Source organism: Coregonus clupeaformis, chromosome 8 (genome assembly GCF_020615455.1).
Source record: "Coregonus clupeaformis isolate EN_2021a chromosome 8, ASM2061545v1, whole genome shotgun sequence".
NCBI lineage: Eukaryota > Metazoa > Chordata > Actinopteri > Salmoniformes > Salmonidae > Coregonus > Coregonus clupeaformis.
This window is the reverse complement of record NC_059199.1, coordinates 7,864,067-7,887,891: the sequence shown is the minus strand read 5'-3', so window position 1 is coordinate 7,887,891 and position 23,825 is coordinate 7,864,067. Positions and strand designations below refer to the sequence as shown.

The 23,825-nt window shown below is 46.6% G+C and overlaps 2 protein-coding genes across 3 annotated transcripts; one reads left to right on the top strand and one right to left on the bottom strand.

Moving 5' to 3' along the window:
* Positions 1-9,902: 9,902 nt before the first annotated feature.
* LOC121571507 (60S ribosomal protein L11) lies at positions 9,903-12,367 on the top strand. Its single transcript, XM_041883003.1, has 6 exons — positions 9,903-9,960; positions 10,701-10,851; positions 10,983-11,089; positions 11,436-11,567; positions 11,704-11,814; positions 12,290-12,367. Exons 1-6 carry the CDS (start codon positions 9,955-9,957, stop codon positions 12,317-12,319), a joined length of 537 nt encoding a protein of 178 aa, XP_041738937.1. The 5' UTR covers positions 9,903-9,954; the 3' UTR covers positions 12,320-12,367.
* A 3,295-nt stretch (positions 12,368-15,662) lies between these two features.
* Positions 15,663-23,509, bottom strand: LOC121571509 (kelch-like protein 31). 2 transcript variants are annotated; one of them, XM_041883005.2, is made up of 6 exons: positions 23,343-23,509; positions 18,388-19,152; positions 17,896-18,242; positions 17,280-17,579; positions 16,940-17,115; positions 15,663-16,742 (listed from the first exon to the last, which is right to left on the bottom strand). In XM_041883005.2, exons 2-6 carry the CDS (start codon positions 18,824-18,826, stop codon positions 15,956-15,958), a joined length of 2,049 nt encoding a protein of 682 aa, XP_041738939.1. In that variant the 5' UTR covers positions 18,827-19,152; positions 23,343-23,509; the 3' UTR covers positions 15,663-15,955. The 2 variants fall into 2 exon arrangements, with proteins under 2 accessions (XP_041738939.1, XP_041738938.1); XM_041883004.2 differs by having other exon boundaries at positions 23,327-23,382.
* Between the last annotated feature and the right edge of the window lie 316 nt (positions 23,510-23,825).

Here is a 23,825-nt window from a genome sequence, read left to right as displayed (position 1 = left end):
TGACAAGTGCCTGGATTAGGACCTGTGCCGCTTCCTGTGTAAGGCAGGGTCGTACTCTCCGAATGTTGTAGAGCATGAACCTGCAGGAGCGGGTCACCGCCTTGATGTTGGCGGAGAACGACAGGGTGTTGTCCAGGGTCACGCCTAGGCTCTTCGCACTCTGGGAGGAGGACACAGCGGAGTTGTCAACCGTGATGGCGAGATCATGGAACGGGCAGTCCTTCCCCGGGAGGAAGAGCAGCTCCGTCTTGCCAGGGTTCAGCTTGAGGTGGTGATCCGTCATCCATACTGATATGTCTGCCAGACATGCAGAGATGCGATTCGCCACCTGGTTATCAGAAGGGGGAAAGGAGAAGATTAGTTGTGTATCGTCAGCGTAGCAATGATAGGAGAGGCCATGTGAGGATATGACAGAGCCAAGTGACTTGGTGTATAGGGAAAAAAGGAGAGGGCCTAGAACTGAGCCCTGGGGGACACCAGTGGTGAGAGCACGTGGTGCGGAGACAGCTTCTCGCCACGCCACTTGGTAGGAGCGACCGGTCAGGTAGGACGCAATCCAGGAGTGAGCCGCGCCGGAGATGCCCAGCTCGGAGAGGGTGGAGAGGAGGATCTGATGGTTCACAGTATCAAAGGCAGCAGACAGGTCTAGAAGGACAAGAGCAGAGGAGAGAGAGTTAGCTTTAGCAGTGCGGAGAGTCTCCGTGACACAGAGAAGAGCAGTCTCAGTTGAATGACCAGTCCTGAAACCTGACTGGTTTGGATCAAGAAGGTGAAGACCCCTTCCCTTTTTCCACATTTTGTTATGTTACAGCCTTATTCTAAAATGTTTCTCATTAATCTACACATAATAACCCATAATGACAAAGCGAAAACTGGTTTTTAGAAATGTTTGCAAATTTATAAAAATATATAAATCAGAAATACCTTATTTACATAAGTATTCAGACCCTTTGCTATGAGCTCAGGTGCATCCTGTTTCCATTGATCATCCTTTAGATGTTTCTACAACTTGATTGGAGTCCACTAGTGGTAAATTCAGTTGATTGGACATGATTTGGAAAGGCACACACCTGTCTATATAAGGTCCCACAGTTGAAAGTGTATGTCAGAGCAAAAACCAAGCCATGAGGTCAAAGGAATTGTCCGTAGAGTTCAGAGACAGTTACCAAAAAATGTCTGCAACATTGAAGGTCCCCAAGAACACAGTGGACTCCATCATTCTTAAATGGAAGAAGTTTGGAACCACCAAGACTCTTCCTAGAGCTGGCCGCCCGGCCAAACTGAGTAATCGGGGGAGAAGGGCCTTGGTCAGGGAGGTGACCAATAACTTTTTTTTAGTAAATATTTTCTTAACTCTATTTTCTTAAAACTGCATTGTTGGTTAAGGGCTTGTAAGTAAGCATTGCACAGTAAGGTCTACACCAGTTATATTCGGCGCATATGACAAATAACATTTGATTTGATTTCTGTACAAAAATATATATAATTGTGCAAAAATGTATACAAACCTGTTTTCGCTTAGTCATTTTAATCAATTTAAAACAATTGAAAACATTTTAGAATAAGGCTGGAAGGTAACAAATTGTGTGAGTGCATACATTTTCATACTTTTTTTGTACTTGTACTTCATGACAAACTTTTAAATAAACTATATTATGTATCACTTGTCCTGCATGTATGATCTTATGATTTATCATATTGTGTGTGTAAATAAAATCCTTGTTCGTTGTAGTCTTATAACAGAGTTGGTGGTCTGTCGGTGTTGAAATCTGTTTTACGGTAGGCCCTTCCAAAATCGGTAAAAAAATAAATAATAATAATGTATGGCGGAAAAGGTGATGGCAATTTCTGAAATAAAAACTAATGTAATGGCATAACTAAGATGGATGACTAACTGATGAATAGAGTACCACAGTATGTCATAATACCCATAAAACCTAGAGGTCAAACAAGGAAATGGTTCCAATCGTTTTTCCACCATTCATTTTCAGTGGCGTGTATTAATGGATGCCAAGGGAGGCCAGGCTTCCCCTAAAAATGTACCAAGAATTGTTTTTTTTTAAAAATCTGTCGTCTCTCTGTGTTTCATAATTTTCCTCCAATTTGCAAGAGGCTGAATGTATCTCACTGGAGAAAACATCAGAGCGGGAGAAACAGTGCCCTTCTGTCTCAGTATCTGTAGGCCAACTATCTGATGCTGTCTGGTCAAAAAGAGTATGACATTGTTGTAGCCCGTAGCATTGAACGCAAGGGAAGCCAGCGAACGTTTGGCTTCCCTTTATATATTTTTTAACAACATAATAGCCAATCAGCGTTGAGCTAAACTGAGTGAGCTCAACCGTGAATGGTCCTGGCGCACCAAAATCACAAGCCAAACATCATTTACAGAAAAAACTGAATTGTTGCATCTCCTTGTGTCGTTGTCCTCCGGTGGCTAGCTAGCTATCTAAAATTGTCCCTTTCCTAAATTAGCCATGGATGGAGTTGGGATTTGGACTTGTGGTTTTACTTAATTCTCCGTACTGGCCAATGATTATAACGGCGATTATGATCTAACCATAAATTCACACATTGTGCCACTGGACTGAGAGGATGGAAGTTCAATATGTAGCTAGATGTAGTAGGCTAATGTCAAGTAGCTGGCCTGGCGCATCGCTGCCCATGAAAGGAAGTTAGGCTAGCGAGCAAGAATTTCAGCCAGGTAGCCTAGGACAACAAAACTAAAAGCGTGTACTGCAGTGGCGATTGTCACGATCGTTAGAGAGAGTGGACCAAGGCGCAGCGTTGCAGGCAAACATATTTATTTAAAGAGAGTAAACACTCGCACAAAACAACAAACGATACGTGCAGTCCTACGGTACAGACCAAAAGGAACAAACCAACTGGAACAAGATCCCACAACTATTGTGGGAAAACAGCCTGTATAAATATGGCTCCCAATCAGAGACAACCAGCAACAGCTGACACTCGTTGCCTCTGATTGGGAACCACTCTGGCCAACACAGAAATACAAAACTAGAATCCCAACATAGAAACACAACACATAGAATATACACACCCTGGCTCAACATATAGAGTCCCAGAGCCAGGGTGTGACAGTACCCCCCCCTAAAGGCGCGGACTGCGACCGCGCCTCCACATAGACCAAACAGGGAAGGGCTGGGTGGGCATTCCTCCTCGGAGGCGGTTCCGGCTCCGGGCTCGCCCACCACCCTCCAATAATCCCCCCGTAGCGCCCCTGGTCCGGTCTGGCCCCGCTGGCTGGAGCTGGACTGGACGTCGTAGGAGCGGATTGCTTAAGCTCCGGTGTGGAGCAGCTGACCGGTACCTGACCAGGCACCGGTGACCCAGGCACGGGTTGTGCCGGACTGACGACGCGCACCCCTGGCTTGGTGCGTGGAGCAGGAACGGGCCGGACCGGGCTGACGATGCTCACCCCTGGCTTGGTGCGTGGAGCAGCAACGGGCCTGACCGGGCTGACGATGCGCACCCCTGGCTTGGTGCGTGGAGCAGGAACGGGCCGGACCGGGCTGACGATGCGCACCCCTGGCTTGGTGCGTGGAGCAGGAACGGGCCGGACCGGGCTGAAGATGCGCACCCCTGGCTTGGTGCGTGGAGCAGGAACGGGCCGGACCGGGCTGACGACTCGCACCCCTGGCTTGGTGCGTGGAGCAGGAACGGGCCGGACCAGGCTGACAACTCGCACCCCTGGCTTGGTGCGTGGAGCAGGAACAGGCCGGACCGGGCTGACGATGCGCACCCCTGGCTTGGTGCGTGGAGCAGGAATGGGCCGGACCGGGCTGACGACTCGCACCCCTGGCTTGGTGCGTGGAGCAGGAACGGGCCGGACCGGGCTGACGATGCGCACCGTAGGCTTGGTGCGAGGAGCAGGAACAGGCCGGGCCGGGCTGGCGACGCACACCGTAGGCTTGGTGCGAGGGGCAGGAACAGGCCGGGCCGGGCTGGCGACGCGCACCGTAGGCTTGGTGCGAAGGGCAGGAACAGGCCGGGCCGGGCTGGCGACGCGCACCGTAGGCTTGGTGCGAGGAGCAGGAACAGGCCGGGCTGGCGACGCGAACCGTAGGCTTGGTGCGAGGAACAGGAACAGGCCGGACCGTACTGGGAACACACACCACTGGCCTTAAACGGGGATCAGGAACGGGCCGGACCGGACTGGCAATACACCTCAGTACCTCTCGCCGTGCCTCTACAACTTCCTTCCCTCCTCTCACCAATGGCTCCCGTAACCCGGTGGCCTTCTCTCCTCGTCTCAGGGAAGGGCTGGGTGGGCATTCCTCCTCGGAGGCGGTTCCGGCTCCGGGCTCGCCCACCACCCTCCAATAATCCCCCCGTAGCGCCCCTGGTCCGGTCTGGCCCCGCTGGCTGGAGCTGGACTGGACGTCGTAGGAGCGGATTGCTTAAGCTCCGGTATGGAGCAGCTGACCGGTACCTGACCAGGCACCGGTGACCCAGGCACGGGTTGTGCCGGACTGACGACGCGCACCCCTGGCTTGGTGCGTGGAGCAGGGACGGGCCGGACCGGGCTGACGATGCTCACCCCTGGCTTGGTGCGTGGAGCAGCAACGGGCCTGACCGGGCTGACGATGCGCACCCCTGGCTTGGTGCGTGGAGCAGGAACGGGCCGGACCGGGCTGACGATGCGCACCCCTGGCTTGGTGCGTGGAGCAGGAACGGGCCGGACCGGGCTGACGATGCGCACCCCTGGCTTGGGCGTGGAGCAGGAACGGGCCGGACCGGGCTGACGACTCGCACCCCTGGCTGGTGCGTGGAGCAGGAACGGGCCGGACCGGGCTGACGACTTCGCACCCTGGCTTGGTGCGTGGAGCAGGAACGGGCCGGACCGGGCTGACGATGCGCACCCCTGGCTTGGTGCGTGGAGCAGGAACGGGCCGGACCGGGCTGACGACTCGCACCCCTGGCTTGGTGCGTGGAGCAGGAACGGGCCGGACCGGGCTGACGATGCGCACCGTAGGCTTGGTGCGAGGAGCAGGAACAGGCCGGGCCGGGCTGGCGACGCACACCGTAGGCTTGGTGCGAGGAGCAGGAACAGGCCGGGCCGGGCTGGCGACGCACACCGTAGGCTTGGTGCGAGGGGCAGGAACAGGCCGGGCCGGGCTGGCGACGCGCACCGTAGGCTTGGTGCGAAGGGCAGGAACAGGCCGGGCCGGGCTGGCGACGCGCACCGTAGGCTTGGTGCGAGGAGCAGGAACAGGCCGGGCTGGCGACGCGAACCGTAGGCTTGGTGCGAGGAACAGGAACAGGCCGGACCGTACTGGGAACACACACCACTGGCCTTAAACGGGGATCAGGAACGGGCCGGACCGGACTGGCAATACACCTCAGTACCTCTCGCCGTGCCTCTACAACTTCCTTCCCTCCTCTCACCAATGGCTCCCGTAACCCGGTGGCCTTCTCTCCTCGTCTCCCATTTCGCCCTGTGGCAGCCTCCTGCTGCCCAGTCGCCCATGCCGTGTGCCCCCCCCTAAAAAATTTCTGGGGTTGCCTCTCGTCCGTCCGACGACGACACTGTTGACGCCGTTGCTCCTCTCTCGCCAGGGCCTTAATCTTAGCCCATGGCCCTTTGCCCCCGAGCATGTCCTCCCAGGACCACGATTTGCCCACCTGGGCCATCGCCAACCTCTCCAGCTCCTTTCCCGGCGCTTCCTCCCATGTCCAGGCCGCCTGCTCCTGGACACGCTGCTTGGTCCTGGTATGGTGGGATCTTCTGTCACGATCGTTAGAGAGAGTGGACCAAGGCGCAGCGTTGCAGGCAAACATATTTATTTAAAGAGAGTAAACACTCGCACAAAACAACAAACGATACGTGCAGTCCTACGGTACAGACCAAAAGGAACAAACCAACTGGAACAAGATCCCACAACTATTGTGGGAAAACAGCCTGTATAAATATGGCTCCCAATCAGAGACAACCAGCAACAGCTGACACTCGTTGCCTCTGATTGGGAACCACTCTGGCCAACACAGAAATACAAAACTAGAATCCCGACATAGAAACACAACACATAGAATATACACACCCTGGCTCAACATATAGAGTCCCAGAGCCAGGGTGTGACAGCGATTTTAGCATGTAAATCTTGCTGGGACCAAAAAATATATAAAAAAATAACATGCATGCCAGCAAAGCCACTACACAACACTAAACTATACATTAATTGCACTATAACGGTGACAAACGGTGCCCACAAACTGTTAGGGCCTACATAAAGTTGTCCCAACAGCAGAGCTTTCTTTTCAGCACCATGGAGTGAATCCTTACCATCGCTACACCTGGCTATCAGCAGAGCCTTGTCTGGCAGCGAAACAGTTCATTCAGCCTCATTTGCTGCCGTTTAAAAAAACATAGCTGATGTGGCTGACTTGCTTAAACAAATGTGATTTCTACTGACAGTTGAGATGTACAAACTATGACATAAGGGGACGAGGAGCAGATAAGAGGCAATCCGTAATTTCAATTAAGATATTAATGAGCGAGCTAGGACGGACATAGTCAATATAACTATTTGTTCAGCACTTTTGAAATGTACAGCAACAGAATTCAGAACATGGGCCGTTCTTACAGTACTCTCCCTGTACACCAAGTCAGAACCATAGGATAAATAAAGGGGGCATATACAGTGCTTTCGGAAAGTATTCAGACCCCTTCCCTTTTTCCACATTTTGTTACATTACAGCCTTACTGTAAAATGGATTAAATAAAAACATTTCCTCATCAATCTACACACAATACCCCATAATGACAAAGTGAAAAGAGGTTTTTAGAAATGTTTGCAAATTTATAAAAAATTAAAAACAGAAATACATTATGTTCATAAGTATTCAGACCCTTTGCTATGAGACTAGAAATTGAGCTCAGGTGCATCCTGTTCCCATTGATCATACTTGAGATGTTTCTACAACTTGATTGGAGTCCAGCTGTGGTAAATTCAATTGATTGGACATGATTTGGAAAGGCACACACCTGTCTATATAAGGTCCCAAAGTTGACAGTGCATGTCAGAGCAAAAACCAAGCCATGAGGTCAAAGGAATTGCAGGACAAGTTGCAGGCTTGTTGCAGGCAATTGCAGGCTTCGGGACAAGTCTCTGAATGTCCTTGAGTGGCCCAGCCAGAGCCCATACTTGAACCCGATCGAACATCTCTGGAGAGACCTGAACAGAGCTTGAGAGGATCTGCAGAGAAAAATTGGATAAACTCCCCTAAAACAGATGTGCCAAGCTTGTAGCATCATACCCAAGAAGATGCAAGGCTGTAATCAACAAAGTACTGAGTAAAGGGTCTGAATACTTATGCATATGTGATATTTCTGTTTTTTTATTTTGAATACATTTGCAAAAATGTCTAAAAACCTGTTTTTGCTTTGTCATTATGGGGTATTGTGTGTAGATTGATGAGGAAAACAAATATTTAATACATTTTAGAATAATGCTGTAACGTAACAAAATGTGGAAAAAGTCAAGGGGTCTGAATACTTTCCTAATGCACTGTAAGCAGACAATGAAAGCTTTTACAATATTCAATGATTACATTTCTCTAAAACAGGCTATAGGCTACATGTGCACCACCAAGTCAGAACAGTAGGCTAAGTTATGAGGGGGAAAGGGACCAAATTATTAGGGTGAGGCACATGGGCTACTAACAGCTTACTACAAAACATACACTTAGTATACAGTTGAAGTCGGAAGTTTACATACACCTTTGCCAAATACATTTAAACTCAGTTTTTCACAATTTCTGACATTTAATCCTAGTAAAAATTCCCTGTCTTGGGTCAGTTAGGATCACCACTTTATTTTAAGAATGTGAAATGTCAGAATAATAGTAGAGAGAATGATTTATTTCAGCTTTTATTTCTTTCATCACATTCCCAGTGGGTCAGAAGTTTACATACACTCAATTAGTATTTGGTAGCATTGTCTTTAAATTATTTAACTTGGGTCAAACGTTTCAGGTAGCCTTTGTTGTATCTAAATAATAATGCTAATTATGCTGTGAGACCAAGGAGTCCGCTTACACTGTACTTTGATTATAAAGGTTTATTTATATCACAAGATTTCAGCGTAAGTTTACAGACAGGCATCTGGAGAACAATGACCCAAAATAATATGTTGTTCTGTCCTCCTTTGTCTCAACCAATTATTTATCATCTTTAACATGATATGGGTGGTTTTCCCTAGAGACCAATCCCATGACTCCACACAACAGACTTCCTCTGTTTTATGGGGTGCCCCTATAAAACTGCTCCCCAGATGCTTCCCTAAGCTGAATCAACATCCTCCAAGATACCATTTGCAAACGTTAGCAAAGTCATAAATTCCTTAGACACCACACCTTCCACAAGCTTCCCACAATAATTTGGGTGAATTTTGGCCCATTCCTCCTGACAGAGCTGGTGTAACTGAGTCAGGTTTGTAGGCCTCCTTGCTCGCACACGCTTTTTCAGTTCTGCCCACACATTTTCTATAGGATTGAGGTCAGGGCTTTGTGATGGCCACTCCAATACCTTGACTTTGTTGTCCTTAAGCCATTTTGCCACAACTTTGGAAGTATGCTTGGGGTCATTGTCCATTTGGAAGACCATTTTGCAACCAAGCTTTAACTTCCTGACTGATGTCTTGAGATGTTGCTTCAATATATCCACCTGATTGTCCTTCCTCATGAAGACATCTATTTTGTGAAGTGCACCAGTCCCTCCTGCAGCAAAGCACCCCCACTGCATGATGCTGCCACCCCCGTGCTTCACGGTTGGGATGGTGTTCTTTGGCTTGCAAGCATCCCCTTTTTCCTCCAAACATAACGATGGTCATTATGGCCAAACAGTTCTATTTTTGTTTCATCAGACCAGAAGACATTTCTACAAAAAGTACGATCTTTGTCCCCATGTGCAGTTGCAAACCGTAGTCTGGCTTTTTTATGGCGGTTTTGGAGCAGTGGCTTCTTCCTTGCTGAGCGGCCTTTCAGGTTATGTCGATATAGGACTCGTTTTACTGTGGATATAGATACTTTTGTACCTGTTTCCTCCAGCATCTTCACAAGGTCCTTTGCTGTTATTCTGGGATTGATTTGCACTTTTCGCACCAAAGTATGTTCATCTCTAGGAGACAGAACGCGTCTCCTTCCTGAGCGGTATGACGGCTGTGTGGTCCCATGGTGTTTATACTTGCGTACTATTGTTTGTACAGATGAACGTGGTACCTTCAGGCGTTTGGAAATTGCTCCCAAGGAGGAACCAGACTTGTGGAGGTCTACAATTTCTTTCTTTGGCGGTGACGTAGTGTCCCCATGAGTGACAGAACACTGAGCCAATCAACCCCTGCGCTCCGTATTTTCCGCTGGCTGCCCCACCACCACAGAAAGCACTGAGCTAGGCTGAAACACCTGCATTTTGGAGCTGCCTTACTCAAGAAAGCAAAAAAGAGACCATGTTTGCATGCGGCTTTATTACCTCAATGTTTTTTTTTTTTTTTTTTTTTACATTGTTTGCAAACTGATATGTGACACATATTTTTAATCTCAGCCCCCTTCCCCGCAGGAGGCCTTTTGCCTTTTGGTAGGCCGTCATTGTAATTAAGAATTTGTTCTTAACTGACTTGCCTAGTTAAATAAAGGTTAAATAAAAAATATCAAAATAATGCCTAAAAAACATGCAAAAAAAAACGGAATACATTTTCCACTTATTCTTACATAATTTTGCTTTAAATAAACCTTTTTCTTGTGTTCTTGAATCTAAATATTCTTACATAAGCGCAATTTAATACTGATATGTACAGTTTTACTGTACTTTATTATTGAATTTGAGCGCCTATGGAACCTTCCTTAAAATGCATGATTTTACTTGGGGTTCATTTATTTGAACACTTCCCTATAAATACGCTGGGCCGGAAACGTGTCGTCCTCTTCTAGTGATCAAACATGGCGGTGAGTGCAAGTTTTACGTATAAGGAGGCGAGATTTCGCGGTTTACCATTTAAATCCACAATCATCAGCGTTATACGGCCATTAACTCAGAATTTTTATAGACAGATATGAGTAGTTTCATGTGCAGTATTGAAACAAAGTTATATTAAGGGCAAAATATTATGTCATTGATTTTAATTGAAGCATCTGTTAGGGCTAGCGACATGGCTGTTGCAGTCGATTTCTCTCCCCGAATACGTTTCTCAGTACTTTGTTACAGTTGACGCAACATGGGTAAAAGTCACCATGCGAACAGTGTGAAAATATTGTTAACCTTCAAGAAATTACAACATTGACTGCAACATTGTGAATATGATACCTGCAAGCTAGCTAGCAGTAGCCGGGGATATGCCATAGGATATGTACAGGCATGTCCGTGTGGCAGGAATCAGTGGTTACTTAGCCATGAAGTTAAAGGACACCTTGAAACATGTTTTTGAATAGATTTAAGTCAGTGTAAACACGTATGGCTGTTTGGAAACTGCCTAAATATGGCCAGTTGGGTGTCTATTGACATTGACCAGGATGTATTAGTTAGGTAGCTAGTTATAATCAACATGTTTCTATGTTGGCAGCTAACTAGCTACCCGGCCTGGCTTCAGAGCAAACAGCTGATATAGCTAGCTAAACATACGTTTCGTTATTAGATTTTGTAAATGTTAACCTTCCAGCCTCCTAATGCCAGCGTTTTATTTCAACAGGAACAGGGCGAGAAAAAGGAGAACCCCATGCGTGAGCTTCGCATCAGCAAGCTCTGTATGAACATCTGTGTTGGGGAGAGTGGCGACAGATTGACCCGTGCTGCTAAGGTGCTTGAGCAGCTCACAGGCCAGACCCCCGTCTTCTCCAAGGGTAGGTATCCTAAATCTGAATTGTTTGTGATAATCTGTGGCGGGGTGTTTGATGGGTACCTCTTCGAATGACACATTGTCACTGGAAAATGGTTGTGTTTAATGAGTCATCCTCCCCATGTACCCCCTCAGCCCGCTACACTGTGCGATCCTTCGGTATCCGCAGAAATGAAAAGATTGCTGTCCACTGTACTGTCCGTGGAGCTAAGGCTGAGGAGATCCTGGAAAAGGGACTCAAGGTGAGCTTTCAATTTTATTTGACACTGTCCATTACTACACCTATTTATTACAAACACTGCATGAAATGTTTTGGAATGTGGCTTTGATGACCTTGCAAAACTCTTAATCGCCATTCATTTTTCAAGGGAATGTTTCTGACACCTTTTAGTGTAGTGGTAATATTTGCTGCTGTTAGTAGCTTTCTAGAGTTCTACATATGGTTAAATTGTATCACTCGTGTTCAACATCAACCAATGGTGTTTCGGCAAGGGGTCAACTTTGACCATTGTCCACATGGTTAGGAATGTATTTAGGCATGTTGCTTAATGTTGCCCCTGCTTATTGGTATAACACTTCCTTCCAAAGGTGCGTGAGTACGAGTTGAGGAAGAACAACTTCTCCGACACTGGCAACTTCGGCTTTGGCATCCAGGAACACATTGATCTGGGAATCAAGTACGACCCCAGCATCGGTATCTATGGACTGGACTTCTACGTCGTGAGTGGCTTCACATGCTTTAGAATGCTTTTTAAATAAAGCTTGGTTTTGATTTTACTTGCCAGTTGTGTTACGATAGTATTTACATGTCTTCTAAACTGAACCACGCTCTTTCTCTCACTCCTTTTGTTGTCAGGTTATGGGCAGACCTGGTTTCAGCATCGCTGGCAAGAAGCAGAAAACGGGCCGCATCGGTTTCAGGCACCGCATCCGCAAAGAGGAAGCCATGCGCTGGTTCCAGCAGAAGGTGTGGCTCAGTAAAAAAATAAAAAATATCTGACTGTAATGGTTTGAATGGTTTCTCTTATACAGGGGTAGGCTATCATACCTGCAAATGACTGTTGTGGATGCAGACTATTTGCTGTGTGCTGCCAACCAAAATATCAAGGGTTTTACACCGACTGTCTGTACCTAGTATCCCAGTTGGATTATATCCGCTGTTCTGAGGACCACATGAACTCTTCAATGTTGACTTTGATCATTTTGAATCGGCTGTTACTGTTTGGCTGGAATAAAAGCATGCACTCAGTGCCCCTATGCAGGTATGATTGCCTACCGCTGCTTGAAAGCTTTTGGTAGAGAACTCTGCTGACTCGTGTTGTGTAGTAAGGCTGAATGACCTGTGTAATATTTAAAAAATGGACAGCTTGTCTTGTGTGGAGCTTGTGAGTAGACTTCTTTGCTAAGCAGCTAATTGTTGTCTTTCTTTTTTCTTTCTCCAGTATGACGGTATCATCCTCCCCGGGAAGTAAAGGACCTCCATTGACCTTGTTTATAACTAATAAAATGGTAAAAGACCAGTTTTTGGTCCTGTGGTCATTGAAGTGATATGAATCCTATGCTGAATAGTTTTCTTTTTCTTAAGTAACCCACATTTAGTTCAATTATGCATAATAGGAAATGGTTGGCAGTAACTTGACTCAAAGGACAGACTACAGTAATGTGTGTGTAGATTCTGGAAAGAATGGAGCTTGCTGCTTTCAAGCACAAATATTAGTATGTATTTCTCATGGTATCCTGATTTTGAGAGCAGACTGGGTCTGTATTGAGAAGCTTTTTCTTCTGAAGCTCACATTGTAACTATACCTATAGGATGCTATAAAAGGGGAAATTAATATAAATTCAGAATACATGATGGAGAAAATGTACATTTGATTTTGAGTGATTTGCCTAATGTGTACTTTTGGGCTGAATTGTCTACTTTCCTAAATGCAGCCAGTTGTATTGAACGGTTTGTATGCAGTACTTGGTGTTTCATTCTTCTGCCACATGATGGCAATATTGGCACTTAAAATGACAAGTCTGGTTGAAGTGAGTTACCTGATACTATTTTTGGAGGTCGCATGGCTTTGATTACGCTAATTTAAGCAGCTGTCTTGTATCTCTTCAGAATGACATTGGGAAGGTGTCGGAGACGAGTTGGTGCAAGCATAGGGGTTATTTATGGTTCCAAACCCAGAGTGATTTCATGCTACTTCATCTGAGTTGGCTGTTTTTATAGAAAAATGTGACTGGACAATGCAGAAAGTGTTTCCTGGACAACGTAACCGCTTTTAAGTTACCTGTGAGGAGTGAAGTTCATTTAAATAAGACGGATCCCCTTAGGTCAGTTTGGCTTTATTCAGTGAAACCCTAGGGTTCCATTGCCTCTGGCACCGCTTGTCTGGACAGACAATGGCTGTTCACACAGGCAGGCCATTTCTGATATTTTTCCACTAATTGGGCAAAAGATCTGAATTGGGCTGCCTGTGTAAATGCAAAAAGCACCAACACACTTTCCCTGTGCCAGCTCACTTATCAGTAAGAGTTATACAGAGGGATTTCTCAAATTAAATAAGCCTAATTAGCATGCAGTTACATTATGGTCAAGTCCTCATTTACCTAACCCCTATTTCTGCTAGGCAGGTTCCCATCTATGGGAGTTTCACTGATTCCTGGTAGCTTGGCATTGTATCGCCTGGATGGAGATGGCAGAGGTTGACTCTGATATAGCATAAACACAGGTGAGCTGGAACCCATGGACTAGATACAAAACATGACCTGAGCCAAATCTTTAAACGGAAACTCATTTAATTTCTGAATCAAAGAAAAAGACCTGTGACTAGGTCAGGGACACAGTTTGCTGGGCCATCGCCCTGTCAGACATTCTCTGTGTTTGTCAGTGGATGACATTGTAATCATGTCATTTTGACCTCTAACCTTGTCCACCTATACTTCAGCAGTCACTGCAACACTCACTTTATTGCACTTACAGTGGTGAAAAAAAGTATTTAGTCAGCCACCAATTGTGCAAGTTCTCCCACTTAAAAATATGAGAGAGGCCTGTAATTTTCATCATAGGTACACGTCAACTATGACAGATAAATTGAGCATTTTTTCCCCCAGAAAATCACTGTAGGATTTTTAATGAATTTATTTGCAAATTATGGTGGAAAATAAGTATTTGGTCACCTACAAACAAGCAAGATTTCTGGCTCTCACAGACCTGTAACTTCTTCTTTAAGAGGCTCCTCTGTCCTCCACCCGTTACCTGTATTAATGGCACCTGTTTGATATTGTTATCAGTATAAAAGACACCTGTCCACAACCTCAAACAGTCACACTCCAAACTCCACTATGGCCAAGACCAAAGAGCTGTCAAAGGACACCAGAAACAAAATTGTATAGACCTGCACCAGGCTGGGAAGACTGAATCTGCAATAGGTAAGCAGCTTGGTTTGAAGAAATCAACTGTGGGAGCAATTATTAGGAAATGGAAGACATACAAGACCACTGATAATCTCCCTCGATCTGGGGCTCCACGCAAGATCTCACCCCGTGGGGTCAAAATGATCACAAGAACGGTGAGCAAAAATCCCAGAACCACACGGGGGGACCTAGTGAATGACCTGCTGGGACCAAAGTAACAAAGCCTACCATCAGTAACACACTACGCCGCCAGGGACTCAAATCCTGCAGTGCCAGACGTGTCCCCCTGCTTAAGCCAGTACATGTCCAGGCCCGTCTGAAGTTTGCTAGAGTGCATTTGGATGATCCAGAAGAGGATTGGGAGAATGTCATATGGTCAGATGAAACCAAAATATAACTTTTTGGTAAAAACTCAACTCGTCGTGTTTGGAGGACAAAGAATGCTGAGTTGCATCTAAAGAACACCATACCTACTGTGAAGCATGGGGGTGGAAACATCATGCTTTGGGGCTGTTTTTCTGCAAAGGGACCAGGACGACTGATCTGTGTAAAGGAAAGAATGAATGGGGCCATGTATCGTGAGATTTTGAGTGAAAACCTCCTTCCATCAGCAAGGGCATTGAAGATGAAACGTGGCTGGGTCTTTCAGCATGACAATGATCCCAAACACACCGCCCGGGCAACGAAGGAGTGGCTTCGTATGAAGCATTTCAAGGACCTGGAGTGGCCTAGCCAGTCTCCAGATCTCAACCCCATAGAAAATCTTTGGAGGAAGTTGAAAGTCTGGGTTGCCCAGCGACAGCCCCAAAACATCACTGCTCTAGAGGAGATCTGCATGGAGGAATGGGCCAAAATACCAGCAACAGTGTGTGAAAACCTTGTGAAGACTTACAGAAAACATTTGACCTGTGTCATTGCCAACAAAGGGTATATAGCAAAGTATTGAGAAACTTTTGTTATTGACCAAATACTTATTTTCCACCATAATTTGCAAATTCATTAAAATTCCTACAATGTGATTTTCTAGATTTTTTTTTCTCATTTTGTCTGTCATAGTTGACGTGTACCTATGATGAAAATTACAGGCCTCTCTCATCTTTTTAAGTGGGAGAACTTGCACAATTGGTGGCTGACTAAATACTTTTTTCCCCCACTGTATATGTTTAAATACTGTATGATAAATAAAAAATCTGAGCTAATACAGACTTTACAGTACTGTTATAAATATAGATTATTTTAACTGATTCTATTTAATGAGAAATGTTTAAAGTTTTGCTGAAAATCATATTCCAATATTTGTCATAAGATTGTATGGCTTCATGTATAACACCCAGACACTATCATTCACTCCAGAATGTACACACTCTTGCAACCATGCACACACGTAATCACCACAGTTCTAACATGTTCCACATTACTAACTGCAATACATATTGTACACATACTGCAAATTGATTTAATTTAGTCATATTCACATTCAACAACCATATAGGCCCCATTTTATTGAACTCCCTAATGTACTGTTATCATACCACTAAAAGAGTTCATAATTATTCACTCTTCCTTCCATCTTTCATGTTCCTTCCTTTCCTGCTCTGTTCCTCTATCTACAGCTCTCTTCTCTCCTCCACCTCTCTATCACTCCTCCCTTCCATCTTCCTTCTCTCTCCCTTTTTTTTTTTTTTTTTTAAATCTTGCTCTCAGGCAGTGATGGGCTGTGGGGCCTCACTGCTCTTTCTCTGTGGCTGTAGCTGCTCCTCCTTGGTTGCTGGGGTGTTGTGGTGCTGTTGCCTGCGGGGGGCGTGGCGGGGTGGGAGGGTCAGGGTGCAGCAGGACACACCCACAGTGGCCTCGGGCAGATTCTCCGCCATGGACCAGCTGTCGGTTGCTGGGGTATACTTCTGCACAGCCGCCTTGTAGCGCTTCTCGGCCTCGTTCCAGCCACCCAGCAGGTACAGCTGTTCCCCGAGCGGTGACAGGCCTGCTGTGCTCACGCCCAGGGGCAGGGGGGAGGCCCGGCTCCACTCACCGTTCTCCGGGGAGAACACCTCCATGGACAGGACGTCCACACGGTCTCCGCTGGGGCCCAGCTGGCTACCACCCACCACGTACACCTTCCCTCCCAAGGTGGAGGAGCAGTGCCAGCCTCGGGGTGTCTCCAGGCTGGCCTTCTCACTCCAACTGTCCGTCTCAATGTTGTAGCAGGCCACGGAGCGAGAGTAGGCGCAGTTGATGTAGCCGCCGGTCACCAGGATGTCTCCGGAGGGCAGCACGGCGCTGGCGTGGCAGCAGCGTGGCACCTCCATGGGCGTCTTGAGCTGCCAGGTGTTGGAGGAGGGCAGGTAGCTCTCGGTGGTGGCCAGCAGGCCCTCCACGTTGCGGCCGCCAATGGCGTACAGGCGCCCGCTGGTGGCCACCAGGCTGAAGTGGGTGCGGCGCTGGCGCATGCTAGCCAGATGCAGCCACGTGTTGAAGCGAGGGTCGTACCTGAGGAGCAAGAGATTAACAGTGTTGAGTCAGAATATACATTTGTCTAAAGTGAAATGAAATCTACACATAATCAAGGAACACTCAAGTATGCTTTACTGCCTTGTTATATTTACGGTATGTTAAGGTCTGGACCTGGTCAGTGACCTTTCTCATGTGTGGGTGTTTGCTCATACATATACAGGATATCCATGTACCTGCTGAGGGTGCTGACAGCGTGCTTGGCCTGGTTTCGTGCATCGTTCTGATCCTCTCCTCCGGCCACGTACAGGAAGCCATCCATCACAGCCACACACTGGTTGAAGCTCTTAGCGGGCAGCTGGGATAGGTGGCGCCAGGTGGCCACACCCTCACGTGGGTCTCTCCACAGCACCTGGAAGGGAATCATACGTCAACAACTTAGCACTTCTCATTTTGGATAAGACTGTTGAATCATGGTGATTGGTGAAACAGTAGTCTTCTAAAATGTTGGTTTACTTCATCATGTCTTTGACCTCTGCCTAACGTTTAGCCCCCCACCAGATCCCCCACACTCACCACTCTGCTCAGTGCCCGCTCGGTGATGGAGGGACGCCCCCCAATAGTCAGCAGGGTGGACTGTCCGCCACGCACCTGCGTGCGACGAGACTGCAGCGTGTTCTGTTGGTGGGGTAGCAGGTGGTAGTTCATGGCGTCCACCAGCAAGCGGTGGCAGTGAGGGTCCATCATCATCCTCGCCACGGGCTGGATCTCGCTGACCAGCTCGCTGGCGGGGATGGTCTCAAAGCGCACGTGGGACAGCAGCTCGGTGGCGTGCACCTGGCGCTTGGGGTCGAAGTCCAGCCACTTCATGGCCAACTGTGGTTGAATGAAACCAGAACTATACTTAGAATCCTATTCGATTCGGTTTATAAATACCGCTCCCTCTCTGCTTCCTTGCTAAGTCTCTCATCCCTACTGGTATTGTGTATTAATAACCATACATACAGTGAGTTATACTGACTGAGTATTTCTATTCACAGTAGGATGTAAAATAGCCTGGCAAGTGTCTATGTACTAGGGTCATGTGGCTATATCATGTCCTTAACAGCTGGTCTGAGGCTGGATTTAGGTTTCGATCAAAATGGCTGTAGTTGGGGGTAGGGAATGAGGAAACATGGTGAGCTGAGCTGACCTGGAAGGCGGTGACTTCAGATGGCAGAAGCAGGCTGTCCTCCTGGAGGAAGGCTGTGATCTGTTCCAGGGTCAGCTGGTTGAACAGGGGTGTCTCGGTGAACGCGACAAAGTTCTCCAGCACAAAGCGGCGGGCTGCATCGCGCACGGGAATCAGGCCGTAGGCGGCGGAGATGTTCCACACGTACACGCACGTCTGCACGTTCATCTCAGCCAGCAGGAAGTCCATGCACATCTGGAGCAGCTGGGGGATCTGGAGGGTGGCAGCAGCTGACACAGTACAGCCGATGGTGTACAGGGACATGTGGACGCGGCCCAGGTAGGCAAAGGTGATCACGTTGGCCAGGCCTGGGAATAGGTGGACAACATCATCACTTTATTCATGTGTTTTTGTCTATTAATGCGGATTTGACAAATATGTTTCCAAACAAGACTGTTCCTGCCTTTAATAAATATCAGCTATAGATGCTAGGTGGTTTAGTTTGAAACCTACCGAGGGGGGAGAGTGAGGGCAGCTCTAGACGCTTCATTCCAGGGTCCTTGGCCAGGACCTCCCGGAAGTACTGGCTGACGGAAGAAATGACCAGTTTGTGCACGTCGAAGGCCTTGGTCTTACAGGCCAGCTCCAGGTCGGTGAGGAAGCGCTCCTGGCGCATGCGGCTCAGCTCCTCCAGCAGGGCATTGCCGTGGAGGGGGCGGGTAACCTCACAGCCCAGACCCAGGCCCTTTTCTCCGGGCTTGATGATGGGAGGGGGCAGTGGGAGGTTGAGGTGGTTGAGCTGCACGATATCCAGTGCGGCCATCTCCTCGATCTTCTTCACGCCCTCCACCACCACCACTCCTCCTGCCATCTGAGTGGTAACAGTGGTCACCTGGGTGACAACTGGCTCCATGGCAATCTTTGTACGATTGGCCTTCTTCTTGGGGGCCATGGCGACAGCTACTTTGACAGTTGGGTTTAAAGATTTTGGTTCTCGAGTGCTGACTGAAGCACTGAGGGATGAGGACTCCAACGGACCAACTAATCAACAAATTGACAAAACAGACTTTTTACTGAGTGTGATAAGGTGGACTTTCTTCACTGACAAACACCCACTGTAACACTGAGTGACTGACACACTGACTGGCTGTTGGACTAGCTATGTGTTCTCTACTGCTGACAGAAGGGGAACACAAGACGAATAGATTGACGGACACCGGTGTGTAAGGGTGGTGGGTAGGTGGGGTTGGTCAGTTTCAGTGCGACAGCACACGGGACCTGAAAAATTGAAGAGAAAAAGCACTAAGTATCACAACATCAGAGAAAAAGACCATGGCAACACAGTAACAACATATACTCTTTATCTCTCTCTCTGTCACAGATGGAGTCTAAAAAAAGAGGGGTTGTGATTGACAGCTGCAGGTTTCTAGGGGTGCTTCGGGTCAGGTTTATGGTTTATTGCAGCCAGACATACATGTGCTTGTATTCATACTCATACACAGACTCCCACTATATTTCAGCAACAGAACAACTGGGAATCTTATTCATGTTTTAAATGGCCCTATATAAAAACGTGAGAAATTTGAGGGAAGTTTTAGAAGGACATTTGAAAAATATTCAGTATGATCCTCTATAGTCCCTTAGTTTTGTATAAACGTTGCTTATACGCATGCTGGTTATACAAGTTTCAAAGTGTCTCAATCATAATGACAAACTAAGCACACACTTGGAACACATACTTGGAAAAATACACACATCTCACTAGCTCAACATCCATGGCAACTTCAATCACAGATACACAGGCGCGCTCATGTCACCTAAAAATACACTAAGGGCAAAGCGAGCATAGCGGTGCCCCTGCCCCTTGGATTACTACCCAGTAAACCCCCTCTCTGGTTCCACACCCCATACCTGCCCCTCATCATATCCTCCCAGTGATTTGACTCACTATACCCAAATTACTCGCTTATCACTTTGTAAACAAACAAAGAAGGACATGCTGTGACTGTGGCCTTTATAGATATAAAACTATGATCTCTTGCCTCCCCGATACAGGATAGAGTCCTGGCCCAGTTGCCATGGACAAGAGTATTCCACCCCATTCGCTATGACAACAGGACAGGCACGTACAAATATAATCCCTTTAGTGACTGTAACAGATCCTTTGTATTCAGAGGCAATACAAAGGATCACAGGCAATAAAAGGGATCATAGGGGGACAACTTAATCATGACTCGTCCTTTGATTACAAGGGTACAGCGTCATTATCATCAACATTAGAGGACCAAAACCTGGAAATGCTGCTGCTACTCTGTCCTTGTTTTACTCTTATTATTATCTATCCTGATGCCTAGTCACTTTACCCTGCCTTCATGTAAATATCTACAGTGAGCGAAAAAAGTATTTGATCCCCTGCTGATTTTGTACGTTTGTCCACTGACAAACAAATGATCAGTCTATAATTTTAATGGTAGGTTTATTTGAACAGTGAGAGACAGAATAACAACTAAAAAATCCAGAAAAACGCATGTCAAAAATGTTATAAATTGATTTGCATTTTAATGAGGGAAATAAGTATTTGACCCCCTCTCAATCAGAAAGATTTCTGGCTCCCAGGTGTCTTTTATACAGGTAACGAGCTGAGATTAGGAGCACACTCTTAAAGGGAGTTTGTTACCTGTATAAAAGACACCTGTCCACAGAAGCAATCAATCAATCAGATTCCAAACTCTCCAACATGGCCAAGACCAAAGAGCTCTCCAAGGATGTCAGGGGCAAGATTGTAGACCTACACAAGGCTGGAATGGGCTACAAGACCATCGCCAAGCAGCTTGGTGAGAAGGTGACAACAGTTGGTGCGAAAGGACATTTGTTCTCTCTCAAAAACCAAATCAGATAGGCTAAATGGAGATTTTTCACTCCATGTTGCTTATGATCTCAGTAAACAGAATACCTTTCCATGGCCAGAGCCATAGTATAACAGCATGTCGGAGTGCAGGTGCTTTCCACCACATGTTATGAAAAGACATACATGGAGATCCTGTCGGAGATTGACCCTCAGCCAAGGCTATTATGTCCAGACTGTTGTTTACAGATCACCCACAAAAGCAGTGAATATGGGTCACCAATCATCCTTGACCTATAAGTGGTGTAAGGTCCTGTGTAGCTCAGTTGGTAGAGCATGGCGTTTGCAACGCCAGGGTTGTGGGTTCATTTCCCACGGGGGGCCAGTATGAAAATGTATGCACTCACTAACTGTAAGTCGCTCTGGATAAGAGCGTCTGCTAAATGACTAAAATGTAAATGTAAAATGTGTACATTTGCTCAATGTACTATGCTATATGAAGTACCAGTTTTAATAAATAGATGTGGTGCTATTGTTGGTTCCCGTGATGACGTCTGATGTTGTGCTATTGTTGTGTCTATTTGCCATGGGGCGCCCACTATGGGGGATGACACAGCAGCTGTGACCAACCTTGGTTCCAGATATTTGTGAGGATTAATGTGCTATGTGAAGGTTATTTTTAATTTGATGTAATCACGTGACATTGTTAGCTACATTGCTAGAACCTTGCTGAATATTCTAAGACCTTTGCCAATGTCTTCATTTGGTGGTCAGGTTCTTGTCCACCAGCAGAGAAGATTTAAGAAAGTGGTCTCAGAAATATCAGGTTCTTTCTTAGATAAGCAGCCTCAACTTTTGTTGCCTGGCCGGTCAACAATTTAAGTCAAATTGTCAGGGATCACTTCCCCCAATCATTCCAATAATTCTCATCCCACTGGGGGCACACTGGTTGAATCAACGTTGTTTCCATGTAATTTCATTGAAATGACGTGGAATAGACGTTGAATTGATGTCTGTGCACAGTGGAATCTCTGGTGTGGACCAGCTATAGGTCAGTAATGGTAGGCTATAATTTCAGCACCCAGAACAAATCTTGCGTAAGCGGTGGCCTCTGGCCATCTACTCGATTTTGTAAAGTCTGTCACAAGATATGAGTAGTGGTACAGTACATCACTGGTCACTGCTGTTTCATCTCTTTTGGGATGTGTTGCGACATCCAACTAGGTGGCTACTCACACCCTCCCTTTGGCATGTAACTAACTCCCAGTGTCAGCTCTTTCTCATATAACACCAACAACAGCTGCTGTTCTGTCCCCCTCTCCATGTGGGGGGAACACAGCCCAGTCACAAGCATCGTCCACTGCACTGACCGGGGATATTTGAAAACATCAAGTTCAGAGAGGATGAGTAGGAGGGGAGGGAGAGAGGCAGAGAATCAAATACAGTATGCATGTGAATCTTTGTAAAAATTATATAAGCTAGTTGAGGTCTGAGGCAAAGCTTATTGTTGGGAGGTTGTGGTGTACATCTGCCTTGCTTGCTGTTTGGGGTTTTAGGCTGGGTTTCTGTATAGCACTTTGTGACATCTGCTGATGTAAAAAGGGCTTTATAAATAAATGTGATTGAGTGTACTTCTCAAATGTGTATTGGAGTATCCGAGTGTGCCATAACCTCCATACTGCAAGTATGTCTTTGCCGAGGATGATGAGGGTCAGAATTGGTAGGAAAACAGCACAATAATGTGGAAGAAAGATGAACTACCAGATCCTATGAAAAACATCATATGGGGTAGGTTAGGAACAGAGAGAACAGCTTATGACACTAAAGCAAAAGGAGGACAGAAATGAAAAGGGCATGAACATAAGGAAAATAGCAGAGATGGATCAAAGTCGACGGGAAAGATATTGGAACGTGGCAGAGGTAGCTGAGTAGGTGACACCGTGACAAAACAAACACAAAGCCAGGAAGAATGATCATTAGCACTAACACCACCTGCTGTTTACCAGTGTTGATGCAAAATCTCAAAGGCCAGAACTCACTGGCATGCAGGAGCTCTGTACAGGACACAATGCCATCATGCGTCCAACTCCTACCTCCCCCAGTGTCAGAATTCCTATGCCTATCTCCAGAGATTATTTATAGATGCTGAGCAACACTCTGTGCCTTTGAGGCTAGAGCTGGAATGAGTTAACCCCCCCTCAAGTAGGCTATCACTCGTATCCTGATTTCAACTGGCCTCGCATTAAATGTGTGTGAGTGTGAGTGAAATAGAATGCAACTGCAGATTCTACATAGTGTATAGTTGATGCTAGAATGAATGTGTTTACATCGATTATTTTAGGTGATGAAATGTGTGAAAAGGTTCTTATTTGGGTATGTCTTTCATGCAAATATCTGCACACTTGTATTTTCTGTTATTGGCGATGGTTAAGTTGTAAAGTTCTGGTGAAATACAAGAGCGCAGCAGTGCAACTTCTAATGTCAACATATTACATATTATATATAAATGCTTTATGATTAGGATAGGCTATCTCATCAAGTTGGATGAATCATGACTCGAAGAATCATGCAAATAGTTAGAGAAAAATACAGTCAATATGCGTTTACCTCTCTCTCCACTCACTTTCCTCTCACTCTTCTTCCTTATCTTTCTTCGTTTCTTTCTTGGCTTTCTTTCGCTTTGTTGATTTTCTTTCACAGGTTGCTCTCTCTTCCTCTTTCCTCTGTCCCTCTGTCCTCTGTCTGTCTGTCAGTGCACTGTAGTTCAGTGTTTGAGTGAGTCAGGGTCCAACCAAGTCTATGAAATGAAACCCCCTCCCTCCCTAATTTCCAGCTCCCACCCCCTACAACTCCAAATACAGGCACCCCCTCCCTCCCTACCAAAAATACTCCATATGTTGCCAGCCCTCTGCCATCCCACCCCCTTCAGTCACTCGGATATGCCAATATGATGTGCTCAAGTTTCTGTTGTCTCACAGTCTCTCTCTCTCTCTCTCTCTCTCTCTGTGTTGTGTGTGTGTGTGTGTGTGTGTGTGTGTGTGTGTGTGTGTGTGTGTGTGTGTGTGTGTGTGTGTGTGTGTGTGTGTGTGCACGCATCAGGAAGAGG

Excerpts from the sequence above, each read along its gene's own strand:
- LOC121571507 (XM_041883003.1), top strand. Across the intron at positions 10,852-10,982 it reads GACCCCCGTCTTCTCCAAGG|CCCGCTACACTGTGCGATCC; the intron begins GTAGGTATCCTA and ends GTACCCCCTCAG. Across the intron at positions 11,568-11,703 it reads ATGGACTGGACTTCTACGTC|GTTATGGGCAGACCTGGTTT; the intron begins GTGAGTGGCTTC and ends TTTTGTTGTCAG.
- LOC121571509 (XM_041883005.2), bottom strand. The coding sequence starts at position 18,826 with ATGGCCCCCAAGAAGAAGGCCAATCGTACAAAGATTGCCATGGAGCCA. Across the intron at positions 18,243-18,387 it reads GCCCTCACTCTCCCCCCTCG|GCCTGGCCAACGTGATCACC; the intron begins GTAGGTTTCAAA and ends ACCTATTCCCAG. Across the intron at positions 16,743-16,939 it reads GCTGTCAGCACCCTCAGCAG|GTACGACCCTCGCTTCAACA; the intron begins GTACATGGATAT and ends CTTGCTCCTCAG.